Here is a 24,817-nt window from a genome sequence, read left to right as displayed (position 1 = left end):
TTTTAAATCAAGTTACTTCTCCATTAATTTTATAGGCAGTATTCCAAGTGCTGCAAGTAATCTGAAATCATAGATGATCTTCCATCTATAGCAGTCAGGGTAGTCCCCATTATTTTTCTTTAAAAAATAAAAATAAAATCCTGAGTGTTCCAGCATTTCCATATTCCTGACAGAGTTCTGGAAGACTCACTGTCTCCCCACCTGGGGTGGCTGGATTGATTGGGTTGGATTTGGATAGACTAATTCTCATTCAGAAGTAACCAGTTCCCTTGGTTACTCACCACATATGAATAGACTGATATGTACCACAAGGTGCCTTAACATTTGGAGAAATTATAAAGTATTTTGAAGGACACCAGGTAATTTTTCTCACATTCTATTTATTGAACTCATTGACTATAGCATTGGATGGTGATGAGGGTAATGAGAGCTCTCTGCATAAGACCTTGACAGTTGTTCTTCTGTTGTAGTGTGATGTCTTGTACATGATTTACATGAAAGCCTTACAATTAGTGTATGGAGTCCGGCTGGAGCACTTCTCCATGGTGAGTCAAGAGGCCAAACGGGGTTTTGCTCGTGTTGTTACAGCAGTCCTGTGCACAGGGTATGCTGCCCGAAAGGTTGACAGGTGCTTGACTTTATTTCTAACAAATCTAAAATTGATTTCACTTATGCTAGGCAAAGCGTATCATACATGAGAATCTTTAGTAAGATAGAAACTATGAGAGATCAAATGACACTTGGGAATATTGACTCAACAGTGTGTCTGCAAATTACATAGGTCTGCTTCAGAGACTTTAAGAACACCCGCCAAGACTTCAGGAAAAAGAAAAGCATCGTAGGGAGGATAGGCAGTAAGATTAAAGTAATCGAAATGTGGCAAAACAGATAGTTCTAGTAAGGAATACCATTTTTCTTGATTGATTATATTTGCGATGAAATTATCAAGTCATTGTCCGAGGATCCATGAAGATGTAACATCTGTAGGGTACCATTGGGATTCTTTTGTTCCTTTTTTTTACTGTTCTAGCCCAGGCTATCCTTGAACTCATGGTCTTCCTGTGGATTATTATAGATACCAGATACCACTTTTGGCTTGTGATCATATATCCTTAAAGATCACAGAGTTTGCCCTCTGTTTACTGAGAAACTTTGCAAGGGTTTAGTTTCTTTACAAAATGAAGTGTCCCTTGTCCCTCTGAAGCAGGTCATAAAGGTTGAAAAAAAACAACAAAGTACAGCATTAGGTCCAATGTTATTTCCATTCATTTAAAAATCTTCATTCATAGCTGGACTGTGGTGGCGCATGCCTGTAATCCCAGCACTCTGGGAGGCAGAGGAAGGCAGATTTCTGAGTTCGAGGCCAGCCTGGTCTACAAAGTGAGTTCCAGGACAGCCAGGGCTATACAGAGAAACCCTGTCTCGAAAAAACCAAATCCAAAAAAAAAAAGTCTTCCTTCATTAAGTGCTCATCTGGAACCAGGCGTAATATGTTGCTGCTGACTCTAGCTGTGCACTGCCAGTCATGTTGTTTCCAGATTTTGTGGTAATGAATTAATATCGTTTGATCATATCCTATGATTAAGTTTTCTTATAGCTCAATGTGTTTCTCATTTGGTCTGACTGACTTGTGACTTAGATTTCATGATTTATCTCATTCAGATGCCAGTGAACATAGATGTCATGTATCCCCATATAATGGAGGGCTTCTTACCTGTCAGCAATTTGTTATTTCACATGTGAGTAAGGGTGACTTTTTTCATCTTCTATACTGACACCTCTCAGGGTGCTCTGTCATGACGTTCTAAGATTCCCTAAGTCCGGAATTGTTAGCTTTGTGTCCTTGAGAGTCTTAGTATGGCCTTGAGTGTGTACTGCTTAGTAGGGTCTGTGACTGCCTTGATACTGCACGGTGTTGGTGTAACATGCAGGAAGAAGTAGGCCTTGCACAAATGCTAATGCATGTAGAAGCAGACGTCAGCGCTGCAGGACACTGCAGTAGGCTTTGACCTCACTCGGCCCTAGAACACTGAGAAATAGCTTCAGAATGTATTTGAAAGCAAGACATTTGAATTCATGGACTTCTCCTCTGTTCTGCATCCTTAAGGGATTCGTTTATGCCCATTTGCCGGGTGAATGACTTTGAGATTGCCGACATTATTCATCCAAGTAAGTCCATTTCCAGTCCTTTAATTTGCACCTTTCCCTTTTCTGCCAATAAATATAAAAGGAAATTATATTAACTGCTTCTAAAATTTTGGAAGATTGCTTTCTATCTGTGTTGATATTGCCCTACCAAATGTGATAGATGCCCTTAAGACTTTATGGAGTTTGTCTAAGAAATGTGGCAAGCACCAGCCCAACTATGGGATACAGTATTAGGAAGATAGCTATTTCCTATTTGCCTGGGGAAAGTGGGGTTCTGATGAGAAGCAGAGTGCTTACGGTGGGGCAGATAGAGCTTCCACAGAAGGCCAAAACTACAGAGAAGATAGTTTTAAGTAAAAAAAAAAAAAGAAGAAATACACACACACACACACACACACACACAGATGATTTGAAAAGAACTTTACCTAAAAAGATATAGTAAATATATGAATACATGCTCAGTTTTATTAGTCATCACAGAACTATAAACTAAAATCACTACTTACTCTGCATGTATATGTGTACTGTGTGTGCATCACCCACCGTTCAGAAAAGGGTGTCAGATCCCCTGGAACTGGAATTGCAGATGATTGTAAGCTGCCATGTGGGGGCTGGGAATCAAACCTGAGTCCTCTTGACCAATGAGCCATCTCTCCAGCGCCTTGTCCATTTGTTTACTGAAACTTTAGATTGATATTTTTTGAATAAATTATGAGCTGATTATGCAGATGTTTTCTTCTAGTTTGTTATTTGCCTTTTTAATTTTATGTTCATCTTTTAAAGAGCAAAATATATTTCAGTTTTGAATATTTTAATTGACTTTCTTTAAAAATTGTATGTCTTACTGAGACTTAGCTTGAACTGCTGAGATTTGCCTCCAAGTGCTTGAGGGATATTGTCTTGTTCTGATTGTTTAATGGTTTATTATTGTATGTGGTGTGAGTCACTGTTCATATTTTCCCCTTTGCATGTGAGTGGCACTACTTGTTGAAACGTTACCCTTCCCCCGTGAAATGACTGTGACATGTTTATGAAAAGATCAGCTGGCATGCTACTGTAGACAACAAACAAAGGCATGGCAGGCAGTTGGAGGCAGTCTCGCTTCAGACTCGGCACTGGGCACCTGAGTTCTTTGCTAGTGGCAGTGTGCAGGGATGCAGCCACTTTGGCAGTTTCTAACAAAATGAAACCCGTTCTTACCGGATGATCCAGGAATCGGGCTCCTCCGTATCTACCCAACGGGATCCCAACTGTTCACATCAAGCCACACACACAAAGATGGATGTAGCATAGTTTCCAAATCTCAGAAACCATCATGGCTTTTAGCGAGTCAGTAGATAGACTTCACCCCCCTGGCAGTGGAATGTTAGGTAGCGCTAAATGGAGATGCAGAATCAATCCGTGTGAAAACACAAGTGCACGCTGTAGTGGAAAGGGGACCAATCTAAAACGGCTACGTAGTCATGTGACGTGTGAGAGAGAGAAAACATCAGTAGTTGTGAGCCTTAGTGGAGGAGGAGCACAACCGGTTTAGGATAGTAAACCCCCCTTGTTACTGCAGTGGTGGCACGTGCTTGCTATTCTGCAGTAGTCACATCCCGCAGCAGCAGCAAGCTCATGTATGTACCTGCAGAGGAATAGTGATATGTTAGTGCACATAGTCCTTGTGCCTCTGCCTGATGAGAGTGCCTCACACAGATGCTGGGAGAACGGGTCTGAGAGGTGGGATACTGAGAACTACCTAATCCTTACTCAGATCTTTCTATCAATGGAAAACTTCTGAAAAATAAAGATGTATGTAAGACACCAATTGGATGTTTTTCTGGGCTTGCTATTCGCTAGGCTCTGCCATAGTTCCGTCTGGATATCCAGTCTCCTAGCACCACCCATCTCGGTGTTTGTCTTTACAGCACGCATCTTGCCTGATGATGAGACCTGAAGTCAGGCAGCTAGCGCTCGCTCGCTGGTTCTTCGGTTGCTGTGCAGCCAGGCTGGCTCTGCATCTCTGTGTGGGAGCTGGGGAGCTGGAGCCCGCACTGCCTGCATCTTTGTTGTTCCTCTGTCACTTCCTCTGTGGTCTCTGATGCTCTTGTCCTCTCTGAGTAGACCTACATGTCATACTGCAGAGGACACAGCATTGTAAGCTGACTCCACAGTGAAGTCTTGTGATATATTACTTTAATTCCATGCGCGGGTTCTGGGTGTTGGACCCCGTGTGCATCCACATGGCTTAAAAGTGTTCGCGTGCGGAGCAAGCATTTGCACTTTGTCACCTAGTAGGGCACACCGCACGTTTGGAACAGTTGGTTAGTAATGTTCCAGATTTTCTTTCAGTTGCTGTATTGAATGAATAATATAGATCTTAAAATCTTTTGTGAATTTATTACTTTCATCCTCATTGTCTTTTAACTGAAGTGCTTAGCTCATTTGTGTTAAATGTTACTGATATGATTGGACTTAAATTTACCTTTAGCCTTTTTGTTTCTTTCTTACAGTATTTATTTATTTCCACTTTCTTCATTTTGCCTTATTTTGACTACTGGATTTTTTTTTTTTAAACAGCTTTGAAAAAGGCTTTCCTTATTTTCGTGTGTGTCAGGATGGAAGTGTTTACCATACCATGTGCATGCATAGTGCCCGTGTGGGCCAGGAGAAGTTGTTGGGTCCCTGGAGCTGGAGTCACACGTGGTCGGGAGTACCACATGGGTGCTGGGACCTAACTTGGGTCCTCTGCAAGAGCAGCCAGTGCTCGTAGTCTCTGAGCCATCTCTCTGGCTGTTTTTACAGTCAGGGTCTCACTGTGTATCCCAGGCTCGCCTAGAAATTGAAATCCTCTGGCCTCAGTACCTTGAGTGTTGGAGTGTCCTGCCATGCCTGCTTCACATTCAGTGTTAAAATCTAATTTTCTTAAGTATGGCAGTCTAGGTTGACAGCTTTCTAGTGACTGAAAGGTATGCTAACATTGTTGAAAACAGTATCTACAAGGAAGACCAGTAATAAAAACCCTTGATACAGGAAGGGGAAATTTATTGTTGCATTATATTCTGACTCCCTTATTCCTAAAAAGTAACCCACTCTTATTCTTTATCTTTATTCCATTTAGTGTGTCTGTTTTATTTTCTTGTCTTTGCTTTTAAATTTTATTACGACTTCTTAGCTACTTGAATGTACTGTGGGCTTCTGGGGCATTTTTGTGGTTGTTAGTTTTCCACACTGTTTATAGTTTTTATAAGATCAGGACATCACTGTCCTGTCAGATAAAGAGTAGTTGTTCCTCCTTTTTATGGGATTTCATCACAGACTTGGGGTGCTTTTAATCCGCTTCTGCTCACAGGGAGCTGCCCTGACTCCTGCTGACCTCTGCTCACAGGTCTCTGCACTTCTGTATAACCAAAATGGTTTGTTCCACCTGCCCCCTCTCTCTCTTTCCTTTCCTCCTCTTTCCCCCTCCTTTCTAAATACAAAGATAATTCTAGGTAGTTCCACAGACATTCTGCACCTTGGCAAAGCATACAGTTTTATATGCATTAAGCAAAGTCATAGGAGAAGAAATGATAGTTTTACACTCTGTTGTTTTGGTGACTTATAGTTTTATTTTCTATTTTAGAAGTAAACCGGACAAGTCGTTTTTTAAGCGGCATTATCAACTTTATTGGCTTCAGAGAAACATGCCTGGAGAAGTATGAAGAATTTCTTTTGCAAAGTGTAAGATTTAAGTATATTTATTAGATATACACCAGGTACAACAATCTCATGTAGGAATTATTCATTTGTTTTGAAAATTTGTCACAGATCCAATTGTTACATGCTTGTTACAATTTAACTTGGTTTTATATTTATATAAGGGAGACATTGTTTCGAGATGATACCTCGGAATCATATATTCTTGTTAACAAAGAAGATAAGAGTTTTGTTTTAATGCAGTTGTTGAGACATTACTCCTTGCATTAGGAAATAGTTTTTTTTTTTTTCCCAGATGGTTGCAAGATGCAGTGTCCTTCAAAGAACTGAGATATCTGAAATTAGTTTAAGCAAGGCAGAGTTGGACTGTGTGTTACCCTTCCTACCTAGCTTCACAGTAGATGCAGTTCACCGCTATCATGTTAGCACGCTTTATTTTCACTGTATAGCGTACAGACTGTGTGAAGGTTATGAACTGTTACTGGGGCTCCATGCCCATGGCTCTTACTGTGCACGCACTGCACTCTGAGAAAGTGCCAGGGTAACATTAGACAGTCTGACCTAAGATACAGCCACATGGAACTAGCTGGTAAAGACTTCTCAGTTCAAATCAGGCTAAGTTTACACTTCTGAACCTGACACTCTCCAAAGCTTATGGACACACACACACACACACACACACACACTTTTGTCTACTTACTCTCATTTTTAAAAGACACAACACAGACATTTCATTTCTGAGAAGCCTGAGTGACAGTCCTTCCTGCCACTGTGTGTTGTGGCGTGTGTGTGTGTGTGTGTGTGTGTGTGTGTGTGTGTGCGCGCGCGTGCGTCATGGTCTCTGTGCCTGTTACATGCAGTGCTTTAGTAAGTTGTTTCACAGCTTTTCCTTCATGTGATGGCTCAAAGAGATAGAACTGTGTATGTTCAGGACCCAGAAGACTTTTCTTGAGACTTGTCAGCATCTAACACAGTGGCTAGCCATTCCGGGACTCAACATTTGTGTCAGGTAAAGAAATTCCTGGGAATAGTACTCAGAGGTTGTACCTAACATGCTCAAGACTGAGTTTACTCCTCAGCATTTTAAAAAGGAGAAAAGATGTTCTCAATTCATTTGTCCTAACTGCCTGACTATGTAAACTGATTCTTGTTATTATTTTGTGTGTTGGGTAGGGGTTGTATTTGTGTGGCACATGCGTGGGTGTGTCCTGTGTGGACACATCCCTGTGCGGGTAAAGGCAGCAAGGGCAGCAGATGGCTTTCTCAGTCATACTGCCGACTGCCCCACCATGGTGCTCTCTTTGCTATACTGACTGCTCTGGCCGAGCAGAGGGCTCTCTGGACTCAGCTGTGTACGCTCAACAGTGCTGGGTTATAGGCATCTGCATTATACCCAGCTTTTTAGGTGGGTGCTGGGAATTCAAACACAAGCTCTTAAGGTTGCAGACCAGATAGCTCTAGGTGCCTGGCCCTAATTTACAATTTTTGATGGTAAGTAAACATTTTGCAGTCTGCTTGTGTTTTTTTAAAATGCATAATCTGTTAAAACTTGCTAATGTGAGACTAAATTGCATTCATAGAAATCCTCTATGGACAAAATGCAGCAGTTAAGTAATGCACACCAGGAAGCACTGATGAAACTGGAAAAACTCAAGTAAGTGGGAGCTTTCCAGATGAGATGAACACGGCAAGGGCCGGGGCAAACCACGTAATAAGTCGTAGCTGACAGCGCCACTGTCCTCACTGAGTCTCACTGTGTTCCTGGAGAAATGGCGGGGTATTTCAGTCCCTGTTTCTAAAGACAAAACTAGGGTTTCCTTCCCTAGCCCTGCATTGATTCTCAGGGGTATTTTCTCATCAGTGCCCCTGTAAATATACTAGCACAGTAGATCTTTGTCCTGTGGGAGGGACTGTCCACTCTCCCACTAGGAGCTACTACCCCCATCACTTGCTTTTTTAAAAGATCAAAATTGCAGTACAGTTTCTACTGCATGCACACTGTGTTGTGATGTAGTAATTAAATTGCTCTGTGGAGCCATCGTAGATTGAGGACTGTCTGCACTGATTTTGAGCAGTCAGATTTTGTTTGTCTGACTCTACTCTGTTGCTGTCTCTGAGGTTGTCTGTTTAAGGTCTCTGGGAAAATTGCCTCTGTAGGCAACAGTAAGCAAAGAGACTGATAGCAAGAGACACATACTATATAATTTAGCATGATAGAAAACAATCACCAACTAAAGCACAAGAGGATGACAGCTGAGAGTGAATGTCTGCAGTGGTGATGCGAAGCAGTGCCGTGCTGGTGACAGAACTTACGTGCTGATCCCAGTATGTGAGGGATGAAGAAAAAGGCAGGATCAAAGTTGCTAATGTCTTAGATAGTCTAAAGTAAAACTTCAACCTTCGTGTGAAGGAGACTTAGCTATGTAGGTACTGATGGGAAGGATGGTAGCAGGAGAGCAGCTGACCCGGACTGACACAGTGTGTTAGGAAGTTAGCATTGGACAAGAGAAGGATGCTGTGGTCATTCTAGTAGGCGTGACTGGAGGGGCGGGGTATGTGCATGGGCTCATTAGTAGGAAATGGAGCGCTTTCATCTGATTAGTTTTCTTTCAGTAGAAGATAGGGGTCATCTATTAAATGTCTTGCAAGTTCGTAATTCAGAAACAAGGACTCAGACCCTTCACTTAGTGTTCAGACGCTAGGTTTTACTTGTACCTTTCAGAGTTAGGAATTGACAAACTCTTTTGGCCTGCCTTGTTGTGTTTAGTTTGGTTCCAGTTGAAGAGCAAGAAGAGTTCAAACAGCTTATGGACGACATTCAGGAGCTGCAGCACCTGCTGAATCAAGATTTTAGACAGAAAACGGTATCTGTGGGGCTTCTAACATGCGCTATGTTGGTGCACCCAGCTGGGAAAACCATAGCTTTCCTTGCTAAAGAGACAATCTGTTGCTGTGCCTGTTTATGTTGCCAGTGCCGTGTGCATTCTGGATGCATAGAATTCTGGAGTATTTTCTTGTGTTTGGCTCTGCTGTGAGGCTGTGGTACCCTGGACACTGTAGCAAACCCTCAGGGGGCATCGGGTCAGTTTACATACTGACAGGAAGCACAGGGCTCAGCATGGACCTGCACTAGTTAGGATCCTGGGAGCTGGAGGGCCTTTCCCTGCGATTCTGTGAAGCTGGAGTTGGAGAATTTGTTATTTAAAAAAGTGCATATTGGTAAGAGGAAAGGATAATTTTCAGGTATCAACTGACTCCAAGATGTCTGAAGTTTTGTGCTGTTCAGTAGATACCACACACATCTAATGAGTTAATGGTTATTATTTGAGAGGAAATTCTTTCAATTTTCATAATGATTTTTGAAATGCTACAGTGGTATTAGGACAGATTATGCAGGGTTTTTGTTTTATGTTTTGTCTTTTCATTATCACTGCTAACATGTTGGCATAAATAAGGGGAAGGCTGACTTTGGCTCACAGTCGCCAAGCGTTCAGCCCGCCGTGAGGGCAAGTGTCTGTGAGGGGAGGCATCAGAGCAGCTTAGGTAGTGGGGACAGGAAGGTGGTAGGAATGCTCCCAAAGTGCACAGCAGTGCACACTCATCCTCCCAGGACCTGCCTCCGTAGGCAGGAAGCGCTGCTGCCTCCTGAGAACATGTGCACCTTTGGTCCATCCGTGGACTGGACTGTCTGTCCGTTAGGTGAGACTCCCCGGTGAGCTAGTTGTCTCCAGAATGCCCCTCACAGGTACACTGACGGCCGGCAGCCTTCACCATCCAAGGTGTTCCTTCGTCCACTTACGCTTAACTCACCACCAGCATGAGGAAAGGAACTCTTAGACTCTTTTACCAAAAAAAGAAATTCCTCTTTTTATCGTTTGAAGAAGTAGCTATTGGTTTAATTCTAATGTTTTGAATCATTATAACACATTTGTTTTTGTCTCTTAGATGCTGCTGCAGGAGGGATATGCGAAAATGAAATCAGATATTTCAGAGAAAACCAAGCATTTTGTAAGTATCATCTCTCTTCCCTAGCATTTAACATGTGCGTATCCTGCAGTGTCTTAGCTGTGTGCAGACAATCGTGTCCAGTTCTCTGTCAGCTTTTCCCCTCGAAAATGAAACCAATTTTTAACTTTTTTTTCAACTTAAATACAGAAACTATTTTGAAAGAAAACAATACTAACATTCAGAAATATATGAAGAAAGCAGAAAGGACCCAAAGCTAACCATACAATCGGATACATAGGTTGCATACCTATCTACCTATCTCTCTATATGTAGATGCATATAGATAAATATAGATATGTATACATATAATGGATTATTTTTCTACTGTAAACATATCTGTGTAATTTTACACAAATAAAATTATCCCCAATGAGTCTCAACCTCACACATACCCTTAATATTATAGTATAGATAATCATCAGGAGCTTCAAAATAGCTATGTCTTATCAACGGGTACATACTTTCTTATCAATGGATACTACTATAGTTGGATATCCGATTTCCATTATCCACCTTTTCCTCTGTTTTTTCAGTATTACTTCTAACTTTTGTAGCTAGTATATCTGTAATCGTGTGCGTTTGTTCATTGGCCTACACTAAAATCATAACTCAGGAAATGAGGATTAGAGGAAGTGCACTTTTAATGTTGGCTCCTGATGCCACACCCACATTTAGAAGGAGTCTAAGTTCTATTTTTAGCAATAAAATACAGTTATGTCCATTTTTCTACACTCTTGCTAAAAATAAATGTTTTCAGTATTTATATTTTTAAAACTTTTTCTTACTATTTGATAGGGAAAAATCTCATTTTAATTTGACTCCTTTTGATCTAGTCATTTTTGACCATCTTTGTAAATCTTATTTTGGAAATTAAGCTATTTGTAGGCTTACTGTTTTTGTTTATTTGTTTGTTTGTTTGTTTGTTTGTTTTGGATTTGGTTTTTGTTTTCAAGACAGGGTTTCTCTGTGTAGCCCTAGCAGTCCTAGAACTCACTCTGTAGACCAGGCTGATCTCGAACTCAGAAATCCGCCTGCCTCTGCCTCCCAGAGTGCTGGGATTACAGGTGTGTGCCACCACCGCCTGGCTTACTGTTTTTATACATGTATTTATTTTTAAATTGTTTAGTCACAGTTTTGATGTTACTGTTCTTTTGGGTGTTGCGTGTGCTGTGTGTTGAGAGGTAGTGACGATGTGCTGGCGAGAACTTGAGTTCTCTCTGCCAGGTAGGTGGGTCAGTAGACTTGGCAGCAAGAGCCTTACCTACTGAGCTATTTTACATCCTAAGAACATTTTTTTAAGTTAAAAATTGTAGAAGAATTATACAAGCCTTACATACAATAATATATTTTGTCATAAAATACTGAAAATCACATGCAGAGAGATTTCAGTATAGAGAAAGGCTTCCTTTTCTCAGCCCATGTTGCCGGCCGGATCTTACCTTCCTCGTGTTCTCTTGTGCACACACCTTAGGTGCTGTCTCTCTGGGTACCAGGGAAACAACATGGTTAATATAAAACACATCAGATACATACTTTTAGTGTTGTGTCTACTTGTGTTGCTTAGGAAGGGGTCTGGAGGGTATGGGAGGGTCGTTCTCGAGGGTCCTCGAATGCTTTTAGGAGCAGGCTGCTGCGGCATCGTCGGATGACAGACTGAGAGCGTCAGTGTCGCTCTGAGGAATGAAGCAGCCTATGGCAGGCAGAAATCAGTTCACCCTGCTGCAACAGACTCAGACCTAAGCTCTGCTATTGACATGATAATTTTATTGTTTAACCTGATTGGTGGAAACATTTCTCAACAGAATGAACTAAAGTTGTCAATAGTCTCTTTGAAAGAAGTTCAAGAAAATTTGAAAAGCAAAATTGTGGACTCTCCAGAGAAGCTGAAGAACTATAAAGAGAAGATGAAAGACACTGTCCAGAAGCTCCGCAGTGCCAGGGTCAGTGGCCTTTGTGTGCGGTACCTGCTGAATGATTTAGTATCTATACAGATTTCTCTCTTGATTCTCTACTACTGTCTCTGACATGCGCAGCGTAAGGGGAAGAATGTAAGCGAGGCCAGCCGTAGAACCCCACTGTGGCTCTGAGGCTTTGGCCTGGCCGGTCTAGAGGAAATGCTGTTTGTGTGTGACTTCATCACATGAGGGTTAGAGGAGAAAGGTATTACATGTAATACACAATTTTACAAAGAAAACTAAAAATACGATGTGAACTATGAATTCATAAAGTGTGTTGGTGAGCACAGGGCACATATGAGAAACCTTTTTTTCTCTTGATGGGTTTTCTTTCAAATATAAAACCACCGTAGAGAAGTTAAATCAGTTTTAAAAATAAGCATTAAAAAAAATAGAGGATGCTTTGGGATAATAAAATGCAAGAATTCAGTTTATATTTGGAGAATCAGGCAGGAGAGGACAGTGGGAGTCTGTCTCAGTATCTCATCATTCGAGGCAGAAGAGATGCGCTCCAGGCTAGGGGCTGCTCCCAGGGCTGTACTGAGACGGGAGGGACAAAATTAGATGAGGTAGACACACAGCCTGGCTTCTCTTTTCAAACAAGCTGTTAAACCTATTAGTAAAAAGAAACTCTATCCTTGTTATCCAGGTAATTCCCGATAATAAAAATTGTCACTAATAATAGAGGAAAAAATTATCAGAACCAAAATTGGAGTGCAGAAAGAGATTGGAGAATTTGTGGGGAATGGCTGGCTTGTTTAAAATCAGTTCTGGGGGAGCTGGGTGGTTACCTAAGCGGTCACATGCTTCCTCAGTATGGGGAGGCCTGGGTCTGAGCCTGCCCTCCAATAAGAAGGATTCTGTTTAGTTAGCTGTTCCTCTAGGAGAAAACATCTGGGCTGTTTCTGAAAAATCCTTATGTGAATTAGACATAAAAATCTTCACATAAAATTTTCACAGATTGAAAACATTTATATAATCTTTGACCCCACCCCCACAGTCTGACTGTGTAGCCTGGACTCACCTGGAACTCCTGATTCTCCTGGCTCAGTCTCCTGAGGGCTTAGATTACAGGTAAACTGTTTTTACATTAACATGAAAACCCAAAGCTTAGCGAGAAAAAACCTGCTAAAACATATTTTTGTGCCTATGAAGTGCTCTAGTTGTTTTGTGTCTACTTGCCATTATCCTAGACATATCTGGGAAGAGGGAACCTCAAGTGAAGACTTAACCTCCATCAGATTGGTCTGTAGGCAAGTTTATGGGACATTTCTTGATTAATAATGGATATAGGCGGGCCCTACTTACCGTACACTATGCCACCCTAGACGGGTGGGTCCTGGGTTTTATGAGAGAGCAGCCTAAGAAAGCCAGTAAGCAGTGTTCCATGGCCTCTGCTTCAATCCCTGCCTCCAGATTCCTGACTGGGGTTTTGGTCCTGACTTCCCTTCATGTTGGGTTGTAAGATGTAAGCTAAAATAAACCCTTTCTTTCCTGTGTTACTTTTAATTTTATCTATTTTTATTTTGTGTGTATAGATGTTTTGCCTGCATGTATGTCTGTGTACCATGTCAGGCTAGTGCTTTTGGAAGCCAAAAGAGGGTATCAAATCCCCTGGGATTAAAGTTACTGACAGTTGTGAATCAGCATGTGGGTGCTGAGCATTGAACCCAGGTCCTGGAAGAGCTAGTGTTCTAACCTCTGAGCTGTCTCTCCCGACAACCCAACTTGGCTTTTGGTCATGTCTTCATCACAGCAACAGGAAGCAAATGAAGACATGACGGCAGAGGAAGTTGATCCATTATGTTCAAAGGGTGTTTACAAATTCATTTAAAAACAGAGAGAAAGAAATGAAAATTGAGCAATATGATTCGGTCTTTGATGAGAAATGTAACTGTAGTGAGAAAGGCAGGCAGCAGCCTAGTCGGGAGAAGGGAAACTGTCCGCATTGGCCTGTGCTTGTAGTGAATATATATTTCTGCTATTGTTTTAAAAGGAGTTTATCTCTATAAATAAACATGTGTCAATAATAGTTATTATTAAAATAAACAGAAATATTATAATAGAGAATATTATTTCCCTGTGGTATTCAGAAGCAGTTTGAGAAATAACAGAACAAACCTTTGGATTGTTTTGGTGATGCTGAGAATCAAACCATAGGGTGCTGTAGGCACTGGAAGAGCATTTGCAATCTAAGCTCTGCCCAGACACAGTGAGCTCTTTTCCTCCGCATGAAGAATCTTTGGAAAATTAACAGTGACTTGTCAGCTGGTGAAGTAGTGGCAGTTTTCTTTGTTAAGGATATTTTGAGTTTAAAAAGCATAATTGAGAGAGGGCTCAAAAGTTAAGAGCATCGCTACTCTTTGAGAGGAGATAGGTTCTAGTCCCAGCGCTTGCATAGTGGCTGACAGCTGCCTATAGCGCCAGTCTAGAGGATCCAATGACCTTGTCTAATCTCCTGCACCAGATATGCACCTGATATACATGCATATTAAATGAATGAATGAATGAATGAATGAATGAATGAATGTGTCAGTAGTGGTGCCTTGCTACTGACCTAGGAAATTAATTGTTGTGTATTCTTGAGCTTTCAGTAGCAAATGTAGAAATTATTGAAGAGCAAATGAATTGACCTTATGGTTTCATAAAAGAGAGTATTAAACTGCTCTTCTTTTTCCCTCCCAAAGGAAGAAGTGATGGAGAAGTATGATATCTATAGAGATTCTGTGGATTGTTTGCCTTCCTGTCAGCTGGAGGTGCAGTTATATCAAAAGAAATCACAGGACCTTGCAGACAATAGAGAGAAGCTAAGCAGTATCTTAAAGGAGGTTTGTATTAGGCAGTATTTCCGTCGTTTGTCATGGGCTGCTACAGTACATTGGATTCACTTTCATCTTACTTTACTATCTTCCTAGAGAAAAACTAAAGTTGTGCTGTAGGAGTGTGTTCTGAGGAGTTGGGCATCTCCCCTAAGCATCGGGATGTCAAGACACACTGTAACCTTCAGATGACATAAATAATAGATTAACATAACACAATTTAGTAATGAGTATTTTAGCTCATCCTAACAGATGTGATCACTTACCACCAGTAGTATAAAGTCCCGGCTTAGTTCCCAGCGCTGCATCTCAGGTTAACAGAGATGTCAAGCTTAGAGCAGAGTCTCCTCTGGGTATGAGAGGAAGCACTGTCATTTCAGGGTCTCGGGTGCTCCAGGTCACTTTCAGATCTTAATTCAGGCCACTCCCAGCATCGCTAACATTACAGTGAAGGAGGGGGAGAGGGAGAGAGGGCAGGGAGGGGAAGAGGGAGGGGGAGAGGGAGAGGGAGGGCTGTTGTGCGCCTGTCATTTGTCAGTCCTGGTAGAGCAGCAGGGGAAGCGCTCTGTGCTGGCTGGGCTCTTTCCCCTGGTTCGCTCGTGTTTCTCATCTTTCAGACCTGAAGACGTAGCTCCATTCCAGTTATGTTTTATTCTAGCTCTCCCTAGAAACTCTCTGTCTGTCTGTCTGTCTGTCTCTCTCTCTCTCCCGCTCTTCTGCTCCCTCTCTTCCCCACCCTCCCTCTCTTTCTCATTTAAACAATAAATCCTATTTGGTTGTGTTGACTTTAAATATTCTTCATAAAACACAGAGCCTGAACCTGGAGGACCAGATTGAAAGTGATTCGTCAGAACTAAAGAAACTGAAGACTGAAGAAAACTCCCTCTCAAGACTGTTGATGATAAAGAAGGAGAAGCTCGCCTCCACGCACTTCAAAATAAACAAGAAGCAGGAGGACGTGAAGCAGTACAAGCGCACCGTGATCGAGTAAAGTGGTTCCCGAGTGGGTGGGGCGGAGAGGGTTTCTAAAACCACTGTGGCTTCTTTGTCCGTCCATCTGTCCGTCTGTCTATCTGTCTGTCTTATTCTAAATAATTGTTTTTATTTGCATAATTTACGATAAGATAATTGTTCTTATTGCTTTCCACTATTGTTGCAAAATGGCTCTGCACTGTCAAGCCAGGTTCTGGTCTAGATGCATAGCTATGTTCAAAGGATCTCTCTAGGAAACATGAGCTTAACGTTTGCCTCGCAGTCTCATACTTAGGCCAGCATGGAAGAGGGATAATTCTGTCCAACTTAAAATCACTATTTTCTGTTTGTTTGTTTTTTCCCAATTTCCTCTATGTTTTCAAAAAAGAATTCTGGCTCTAGTAACTGAGATATGTATAAATCAGATAGGATCACAGGTTTTTTTCATTTTTCCTTTTGTTTTGATTGATTCATTGATTGATTGATTGGTGTTTTCTGCTTGTTTGTTGTAATTTGAGACAAATATTCCAATTCCTTTATGTTAATCTTTGAAGGCTTTTGGGGCACTAGTGTTTATTTCGGTGCACTTGAGACTTGGTAACCTGAAAAAACAAATGTGCATTAGAAAAAGAAATCTTCCAATTCAGGTAAAAATGAACACGTTGCTAATCTTTTGAAGTATGGAAGATATTTCACCTGTAGTCTCCTTGTCAATCCTTGGACTGTGCCTTTAGCATATGTGCCACAGATATGTCTAGGATGTCAGGCCTTTAGTCCTTAAGTGTGGCATTGGGACTGTTGAGTATTTCCATGTGTATGAACAGAAAAGACAGAAGCTGGGGAGTGTCTGTTTCTGGCCAAAGGTGCTGAAAAGTTGTCCTAATGCACATTCCCACTAGCAGTGCCTAGATGTGCATACTGAGGCGTGCGCTGGAGCCAAGCCTGCATTTTAAAGAGCAGGTTTTGAGGGTTGGAGTGTAATGCACTAGTTGAGCATTTACCTAGAATGTGCCAGGCTCTGGCTCTAATCTTCAGTTCTACAAAACAAGGAAACAAGAATCACTCTTGGGTTTGTTCCACATGCCATGACGTAACGGCAGTTACCACACTGTGTAGGCTTTCATGGTTTTTGTCTGCTTTTTATATCTGGAAGGGGTCTGAGCTTCTTGAGCAAGCACTGACACATGATGGGTCTGGGTTCACGATCAGTCTTTGGCTTTTTAAATGTTTAAGAGTTGTTATATCAGGTGTCTCTGTTCCCTTTTAGAGATTGCAATAAAGTTCAAGAAAAACGAGATGCTGTCTGTGAACAAGTAACCAACATTAACCAAGACATCCACAAGGTTAAATCTAGGATTCAGCAACTAAGAGATGCTACCAAAAGGGAGAAACTGAAGTCTCAGGTGGGTGCTCCTAGGACATGAGTCCCTGAGGTTAAAACGTAGATGACATTACTTGCCTTTTAGCCCATCACAGAATATCATTCTTTGGGGTAAAAGTAGTTACTTAATAAAGGTTCTGAAGTTATAAGGTAGGTGGACTTTACTCATGAAGTTTAAAAAATATCTCTAAAACCCTTTTATCAGAAACTACTAATAGGCAGACTCTTTGTTCAGAATTCCTAGGCCCTGTCTTTTCACTCCTCTCCATCTTTCTGTTTCTGAGATTGGCTGACTTGTGATAGCTGCACTCTCGATGCCACTGTCTCTCACTGTCCACAGTCTGTGAAGATCTAAGACAAAGGAGATACTCCGCCCTACCTTCTTAAATAAACTAGACTGTGTTGTCACTTCTAGGTGAAGTTGTTGAGCTGGTTCTTAGCAGATTCAAACTGATAACTATTCTGAATTTGAGCTTTCTTTGTTAGTCATAAAAGATGCCCAAGCTACCTCATATTTCTGTTAGCTCTGTGCACATGTGTCTCACCAGTAATATTAGACTTTTCCTGGCAACACCAGTCATGCTTTCAAACTTAGCACAGCATGTGAAATCATTCCTAGAGTGGCCTTGGGTATAGTCTCCTGTGCATAAATATTTATAAAATCAAAAGGGCACTGAGCACTGTGTCTTAAAACTAGCTATGTGTTGCAGTTCACTGAGGAATTTTGAAATGAGCAAGCCCCCTCCCAAATACATTGAATTAGATTCTAAACAATAGGTCCCACTGCTTAATTGAGTTGTCTATTTATCTCTAGAATAGGGTGGCATTTGAGAGCCACTGATGGGCTCTGTGTAATTGTAATTGTTTTCTGTGGATGGAGCTCATAACCACACAAGCTGTTCTGCTACAGCTGTAGTTGTTAAAATGTTATTTCTCATTCTGAATTTAAAATAGTCAGTGTCTGTACTCTGGTGGACTCAGATCTTCCATCTGGAATAATCTATACCCTCTTCTATGTAATGTCCCACATGGTAGTGGTCCTGTGTTCTTTCAGTTGTCTCCCATTGGGTTTAATAGCCTAGGTGTCAAGCCACTCCTTAGATGCTTAATTTTCAGATTTATTGTTATCCTGTATATTAGTCAGGGTTCTCTAGAGTCACAAAACATATGGGTAGTCTCTAGATAGTTAGAGAATTTGTTGGTGACTTATAGTCTGTAGTCTTAACTCCCCAACAATGGTCAGCAGCAGCTGTGAATGGAGGTCCAAGGATCTAGCAGTTTCTCAGCCCCATGAGGCAAGCAGGCAAGGAAGAGTGAGTAAATATTCCTTCTTCCAATGTCCTTAGGTAGGTCTCCAGCAGAGGGTGTGGCCCAGATTATTGTCAGTTTGACTATATCTGGAATGAACTACAATCTAGAATTGGAAGACTCACCTATGATCCTAATCTGGAGGCTCAGAGATATAGGTTTCTGACCTGGATCTTGGCCTGGAGATCTTGAAGCATAGTGGCTATGAATTCCAAAAGATTAAGACAAGGACATCTCCAAATTCAAGGTCATCTGGGATTAAAAGCAAGGTGACACATGCCTTTAATCTGGGCCACACCCTCTGCTGGAGATCTGTATAAGGACATTGGAAGGAGGAAGATTTACTCATTCTTCCTTGCCTGCTTGCCTCTTGGGACTGAGCAACTGCTAGATCCTTGGACTTCCATCCACAGCTGCTGCTGACCATTGTTGGGGAGTTGGACTATAGACTGTAAGTCATTGACAAATTCCCTAACTATATAGCCACTGCCCCTATGTTCTGTGACTCTAGAGAACCCAAACTAATACAGAAGTGTGCCACCACACCTTTAATCCCAGATGACCTTGAATTTAGAGATTTTCCTGTCTTAATCTTCTGGAATTCATTGCCACTGTGTAAGCTTCAAGATCTCCATGCCCAGATCTAAGTCAGAAACATGCATCTCTGAGCCACCAGACTAGGATCACAGGTGAGCCTTCCAGTTCTGGATTGTAGTTCATTCCAGATAGAGTCAAGCTGACAACCAGGCATAGCCACTACATCCTGTTTATTGTGACTGCTTCTTTCCTGCCATTATTTACTTTGTAGAACGTAGTACTAAATGCAGTCTTCCCAAGTGCTGTTGTGGCCCCAGAAGCACAGAGCTTTTGTTCACAGAGCCTTGTTTCAAAGGCTGGGTTGTCAGCAACAGTGCCTTGCCTTCTGTTCATGTTCAAATTATGATCAGTTAAAGACTACATCTTCTTCACGGGCAGCTCTGCCAAGTTGTTTTTTCACTATGCCATACTGTAGTGAAATGATTGCTCTCAACTCAGGATCTTAGTATAATGTCTTGCAGACCTAATTGTATTTCTTTCAACCTAGAGTCTCAAAATGCCAAGATGAGTTGAAATTTCGTCCCCACTAATCATTTATTGTTGTGTGGTGTCAGTGGAGCCTGGCCGCACTGTAGCACTCCTCCAGAGAATGCAGTGTGTTGTCAGAGCTTCGGCCAGTACTGCGGCTGCTGTGCCGTCCTTTCCTTACCCAGACTGTTCCTAACCATGAGCTCCTCAGCAGCCTGACTAGGGCTGTGTGTGTGAGGGTAAACTCGAATGCACTTGGTCAGAGTTCTCGTGCCTTCTTGTCATAGCCATTCTTTGCAAAGATGCAAGGTATAGACAGTCAGGGTGCTCCCCACACAGGGCTGCCCGACCCAGGGCGCTAGTGCCCCGCTTCACGGTGTTGCTCATGGAGGTCCTGCACCTAGCTTTGGGCTCCTCTTCTCCTTGTACAGCGTTAAAGACCTGTTTCCTGCTGTAACTAGTAACAACAAAAACTATATAAGGTCCTAAATCCTCCCTGTCTTTCCTCTTCACCTCGCTTCCCATTTAATTTCTTCCACTCAGTGTCTTCATAAATTTCTTGTAGACTATTTGATATATTTCTAAGATGACATAATCTTTTATATTTCTCATCATTTTATATCACAAGGAATTGACATTTTAGACTTTTTGGAGATAACCCTGGCTGTCAGACTCACAAAGTTAATTTTATGATTTCTTTGTCCTTAGTGATACTATTCATGACCGACCCATTTTAGTCACACATTCCTGACATAATTTTGTAAGTCTTGTGAACTGTAGCAAAATGCTAACTTTCTTCCTTGACTCCAATCCCTGCGTTAAGTACTAAACAGTGTCATCTCTCTGAAGTAATGCTTTAACAGTTAACTTTCTTGCTTAAATTAGGGCCTTCCTACTTTCTTGCAAAACTCTATAAACATAAAGTGGTTTATAATGAATGGACTACCTGAAGTGTTTAGTCAGTATTTGAAGAGTACTGTGTGCACCCTGGGTACCATGTCCCAGTGGGCTCAGGGGTCAAGCCGAAGACAAGGATGTAGTCCCTGCCTCTACAACTCTTTAGCTGAGCAGACCATTTCCATCCTCTCAGGTCCAAGGGAAAGTCTGCCTGACTTCAGGTTACACTACAGAGGTGGAAACGAAACCAGTGCAGCTCTGCCGCAGACACAGATCAGCAGGGAAAGCAGAAGCTAGACCAAAGAGCTCATAACTCGTTTTTTAACAGAGATGCCACAAATAGTCACTGAAGAAATGTCAGCCACATTAACATAGGTGCACAGGATACTGAATATCCACGTGTAGAATACTGAAATAGGACCCTTACCTCTCATCTGCTACCAAAAACAAACTCCAAAGACCGTAGCCTAAGGCATGGAGTTCTAAAACTGCTAGAGAAAAAACTGGAGGAAATACTTCAAGATACAGACACAGGTAAAGCCTTTTTGCATAGTATTCTGCTTGCTCAGGAATAAGACTGACTGTCCACAAATAACCACCTTGTGAAATCAGATACTTTCCACAGAGCAGGCAGAGCTGCCTATCAAACAAAACATAGCTCACAGAAAGGGAGAAAAACCTTCTAACACTGAACCTGATAGACTGGAACCTAGAGCACAGGAGGAATACAACACACTGGACAAAAAAAACCAAACATACAGAGGCCAGGAAATGACCTGAGATCTTAAAAGAAGAAATATGAATCACCAATAAATGTGTTTTAAAAATGTTCAACATCCTTAATCATCAGAAAAATGCAAATTAAAACTGTAATCTATCTTATCCCAGTCAGAATAACTAGTTTATGCTTGGAGAGCAGAGAACAACTCTGGAGCTAGCTTACTCTTCCACTATGACATGTGTTCTGGAGATTAAGCTCAGGTCCCAGGCTTACACGGCAGCACTTTGCTGTTGCCCTGGTCTTAAGGACTCCTGTTCACTGCTCACGGGACTGTAAGGTGATGCGACTACTATGAAGCCAGTGTGGGATGCTTTTGGCTAAAAATAGAGCTGCTGTCTGCTCAGCTGAAGACTCTTGGTCTTATGTAAGACAGGCTGTTACTGTGGTTGATACTTGCCTATTCATGCACATGACTGCTCTGTTGAAGTCACCAAGAATCATCCTAGATGTCCACCTACAAAGTAATGGATAGAAAAATGTGTTCCATGTGTACACGGTGCATTGTTATTCATCCATATCTAAAATAAAACTTGTAAGAATATAGATGTTAGTAGAAAATTGGGTGAGGTGACCCAGGCCCAGAAAGACAAGAAGCACGGTCTAAGTATTAAATGTGTGTACTTATGTGGAGTGAGTTTGTAGATAGTAAGAACTCAAGAGTCTGTGAGAGGGAAAGAGAAAGCTTTAGGAGAGAGGGGTAATACCAGAATGGAAGGGAGACACCAGCAGTATATTCGAGACAGGGTTTCTTTATGTAGTTCTGGCTGTCCTAGAACTCACTCTGTAGACCAGGCTGGCCCCAAATTCAGAGATCCAGTTGCCTCTGCCTCCTGAGTGCTGGGGTTGAAGGCATGTACCACCATGACTGGCTTCCAACAATATATTTTTGATCTGTGGATAAAAATTCTTCTAGAATCAATGGATGATGTTGGGTGTAAAAGTCCATGAATGTTGTAAAATTCTAAATTTCTCAAATTTCAAAAATGAGATCATCAGACCAACACTCAGGTGAAACATTGCCGGACCCCGCCTTATGACTTTGTGTTCTGAAGCTGCTGGCTGGGTGGGCACTGTGCCCTGAGCCCTGACATGTGTCTAGTGCACCTGAGGGCTGGATGGGGTTAGGATTATGATCTAAATTCTTCACTTTTAAAATAGCTCCATATGGCTATTTATACTATAGTGAACAGCACTGGGCTAGGCTTGGGTTTTTTTCCATCCCAGCCCTCTGCTTTGACTTTATAAGGATATGACTTTACAGTAAGACTTTATATGTCAGCTGACAAGAGCTGTTATATGTTATAAACTTCCACTTGTGTGTAGACATTTACTTGGATACTCTAAAATATATGGTATTGAGAAGGCTATATCCCATTCCCTTTAACGCCCAAGAGCATGCTCAGGGCGATAGCCACGTGTTGGCTTCTGGTGGTGTATTGCTAGATTTGGGTTTCCTATTCCATTCATTGTGCCTCTGTCTGTGTGACTAGTTCCTCCTTGGAAGTGTGTTTATTCTCAGGAGAAAAGCATTGCTTTGATGTACTGAAATGCTTGGTGCGTATTTGCAGATTGTAGTTCCTTTTTTTAGCTGCACTTGGTTTTGATGGTTTCTCTAAAGTGATCTCTTGCTGCCTGACTTATTCAGCTTTCCTGTTTGTGGGAATAAGCACATAACGTAGTAGAACTAGGAGCTTAAATTGATCTATAGCCTTTGAGCGCGCAGATTGCTTAAAGTAGCATTCACACAAGCCAGTCGCCGATACACCTGATTGTTCTTACAAGATTTAAGAAATAAAGCTTTCAGAACCTTTTGTTTTCTTGGTGGTTCATAGTTTACCTCAGCTGTAGTCTTTGGCCCTGAATAGACAGGACCTAAGCTCTTCCAGCCTTGTATTAGAACTAATATGAATGGCCATTGGAATATATTCACCTCGGGGAGAGGCCTGGCTGTCTCATAGAGTGACTCTTTATCATTGGTCCTCAGGAAATCTTTGTAAACTTGAAAAGCGCTCTGGAGAAATACCATGAGAGCATTGAGAAGACGACGGAGGAGTGCTGTGCTAGAGTAGAAGAAAAGACTGCCGAGCTGAAGAAGAGGATGTTTAGGATACCGCCCTGACTGCAGCCCTCCGGCAATGGCCTGCTGCCATTCTGTTTCTGTTTGGCATGCTTACATTGAAGCCAATGGAAGTGCCAGCAGTATCAGCTAACTAGCGTGGGCTCCACTGGCTCCTCTTTGTCTCTGGTGTCCTTCCTGTGTGACAGCGTGCCTCCTGTGTTTTGTTCTTGGTGATGGGAAGATAACTCAGGGCCTTGCAGGCCAGACTGACTTGTGTTCCCAGGCTCTAAGATGCCATGGATTGTATAGGCTTTTGCTACAATTAAAATAACATGTACAGCTTTTATGCCCCTACTCACTCTCTTTTTGTATGTACTGGTTGTAATAAACAAATAGTTACTGAAGTCTGGGTTTTACTTCTATTATCCTGGATGTTGTCTCTTTGTTGTCGTTGGATTCCACATCCTGGAGTCTGATGGCTCCCTACACGTCTTGACTGGGTGCTCATTTTACTGTGACTCATTCAGCCTTCCCTAGATCCTTGATTGCTGTGTAGCTAGAGAATGATGATGGCCTCTGAAGATTTATATAGCAAAAATTCGAATTGCCACCAAAATTTGAATAGTCCCGATGTACCACACTTTCTGATGTAATTATTTGAAAAAGTAAGGTTGTAGGGTTCCATTTCTTCATTGATGCGAATGGCATGTTTTGGGGAGAAATAAGACAGTTGTGTACTGAAAATTCCAAGTGAACCAGAACAGCTCTTCCTTCTTTACAACCTTATTATCTTGAGGACTTTGTTACTGTAGCGCAGGGATGCTTAGCCATGCTGTGGCCTCCGGCAGTATATCTCAGCTTCTCAAACTAGTCTTTATTTACATTTCAAATGCTTTTTGAAAGAAACACAGTGGCCCTTGCTAGCTGGTACCCACTGTTGAAGACTGCCAGCTCGGGAGTGTTCACACTTGGAGTGTTCACACTTGGAGTGTTCACACTTGGAGTGTTTGGCTGCTTGGCTGTCATTCCAGTGCTCTGTCCTCACCTACATAGTTGGGGACAAGAGACATGGATATGTGCATGCGGGTACAGGTGGCTGCAGAGATCAGAGATGCCCGATACCCTGGAACTGGAGTTACAGGTGGTTGTGAGCTGCCAGTGTGGGTGCCAGGAACTAAGTTCAGGTACTCCATAAGAACAGTAAGGACTCATCCCCTGAGCCATCTCCCCAGTCCCTAACATTTTAATAACATTGATTTCCTTGTGTGTGAATGGAAGGGGGTCAGGCACGTGCCACAGTGAACATGTGAAGGACAGAGAACAACGTTGTGGAGTTGATTCTTTCCGCCACCTGGGGTGAGCAGGGAATGAACTCAGGTCATCAGACTTGGTGACAAGCACCGCTACCTGCTGAGCAACCTCGCTTGCTTGCTTTGGTTTGTGTAACTTAGAGTTTTTCTATTTTTGCTGTCACTTGTATTGTCTTATGTAGTTTCTTATACGCATTTTCAACATGGCTATACACTCTTCTGGGGGCCTGAGGCTTCTGTTTTAGCATTTCAAATTTAGCATCATACTGTTTTTTATGATACTCATAAAGAGCATGAGTAAGGAAGAACCTATTTTCTTTTTTTTCAGTGTGTGTGTGTAACTAAATAATACAGCCACAGAAGCAGGCTCATCAGTTTTGCAGGCAGCACTCTGACATTTCCTCTGACCAAATACATTTCCTGGTGACTATCT

At 41.9% G+C, this 24,817-nt stretch overlaps 1 protein-coding gene across 3 annotated transcripts in view; it reads left to right on the top strand.

The window, feature by feature from the left end:
* The window catches only part of Nuf2 (NUF2 component of NDC80 kinetochore complex), a 28,796-nt gene extending 5,318 nt beyond the window's left edge, over positions 1 to 23,478 (top strand). For all 3 annotated transcript variants that reach the window (XM_052200395.1, XM_052200396.1, XM_052200394.1), the window contains 12 exons: positions 471 to 545; positions 1,663 to 1,739; positions 2,108 to 2,169; positions 5,756 to 5,853; positions 7,410 to 7,483; positions 8,597 to 8,693; positions 9,775 to 9,837; positions 11,640 to 11,777; positions 14,480 to 14,620; positions 15,423 to 15,598; positions 16,851 to 16,986; positions 23,000 to 23,478. In XM_052200395.1, coding sequence (XP_052056355.1) covers positions 471 to 545; positions 1,663 to 1,739; positions 2,108 to 2,169; positions 5,756 to 5,853; positions 7,410 to 7,483; positions 8,597 to 8,693; positions 9,775 to 9,837; positions 11,640 to 11,777; positions 14,480 to 14,620; positions 15,423 to 15,598; positions 16,851 to 16,986; positions 23,000 to 23,134 — 1,272 coding nt within the window. In that variant the 3' untranslated portion in view covers positions 23,135 to 23,478. The remainder of the gene's footprint in view (positions 1 to 470; positions 546 to 1,662; positions 1,740 to 2,107; positions 2,170 to 5,755; positions 5,854 to 7,409; positions 7,484 to 8,596; positions 8,694 to 9,774; positions 9,838 to 11,639; positions 11,778 to 14,479; positions 14,621 to 15,422; positions 15,599 to 16,850; positions 16,987 to 22,999) is intronic.
* Positions 23,479 to 24,817: the final 1,339 nt, after the last annotated feature.

This window comes from Apodemus sylvaticus, chromosome 12, assembly GCF_947179515.1.
Source record: "Apodemus sylvaticus chromosome 12, mApoSyl1.1, whole genome shotgun sequence".
Classification (NCBI taxonomy): Eukaryota; Metazoa; Chordata; class Mammalia; order Rodentia; family Muridae; genus Apodemus; species Apodemus sylvaticus.
This window is presented reverse-complemented; position numbering and strand designations above follow the sequence as displayed.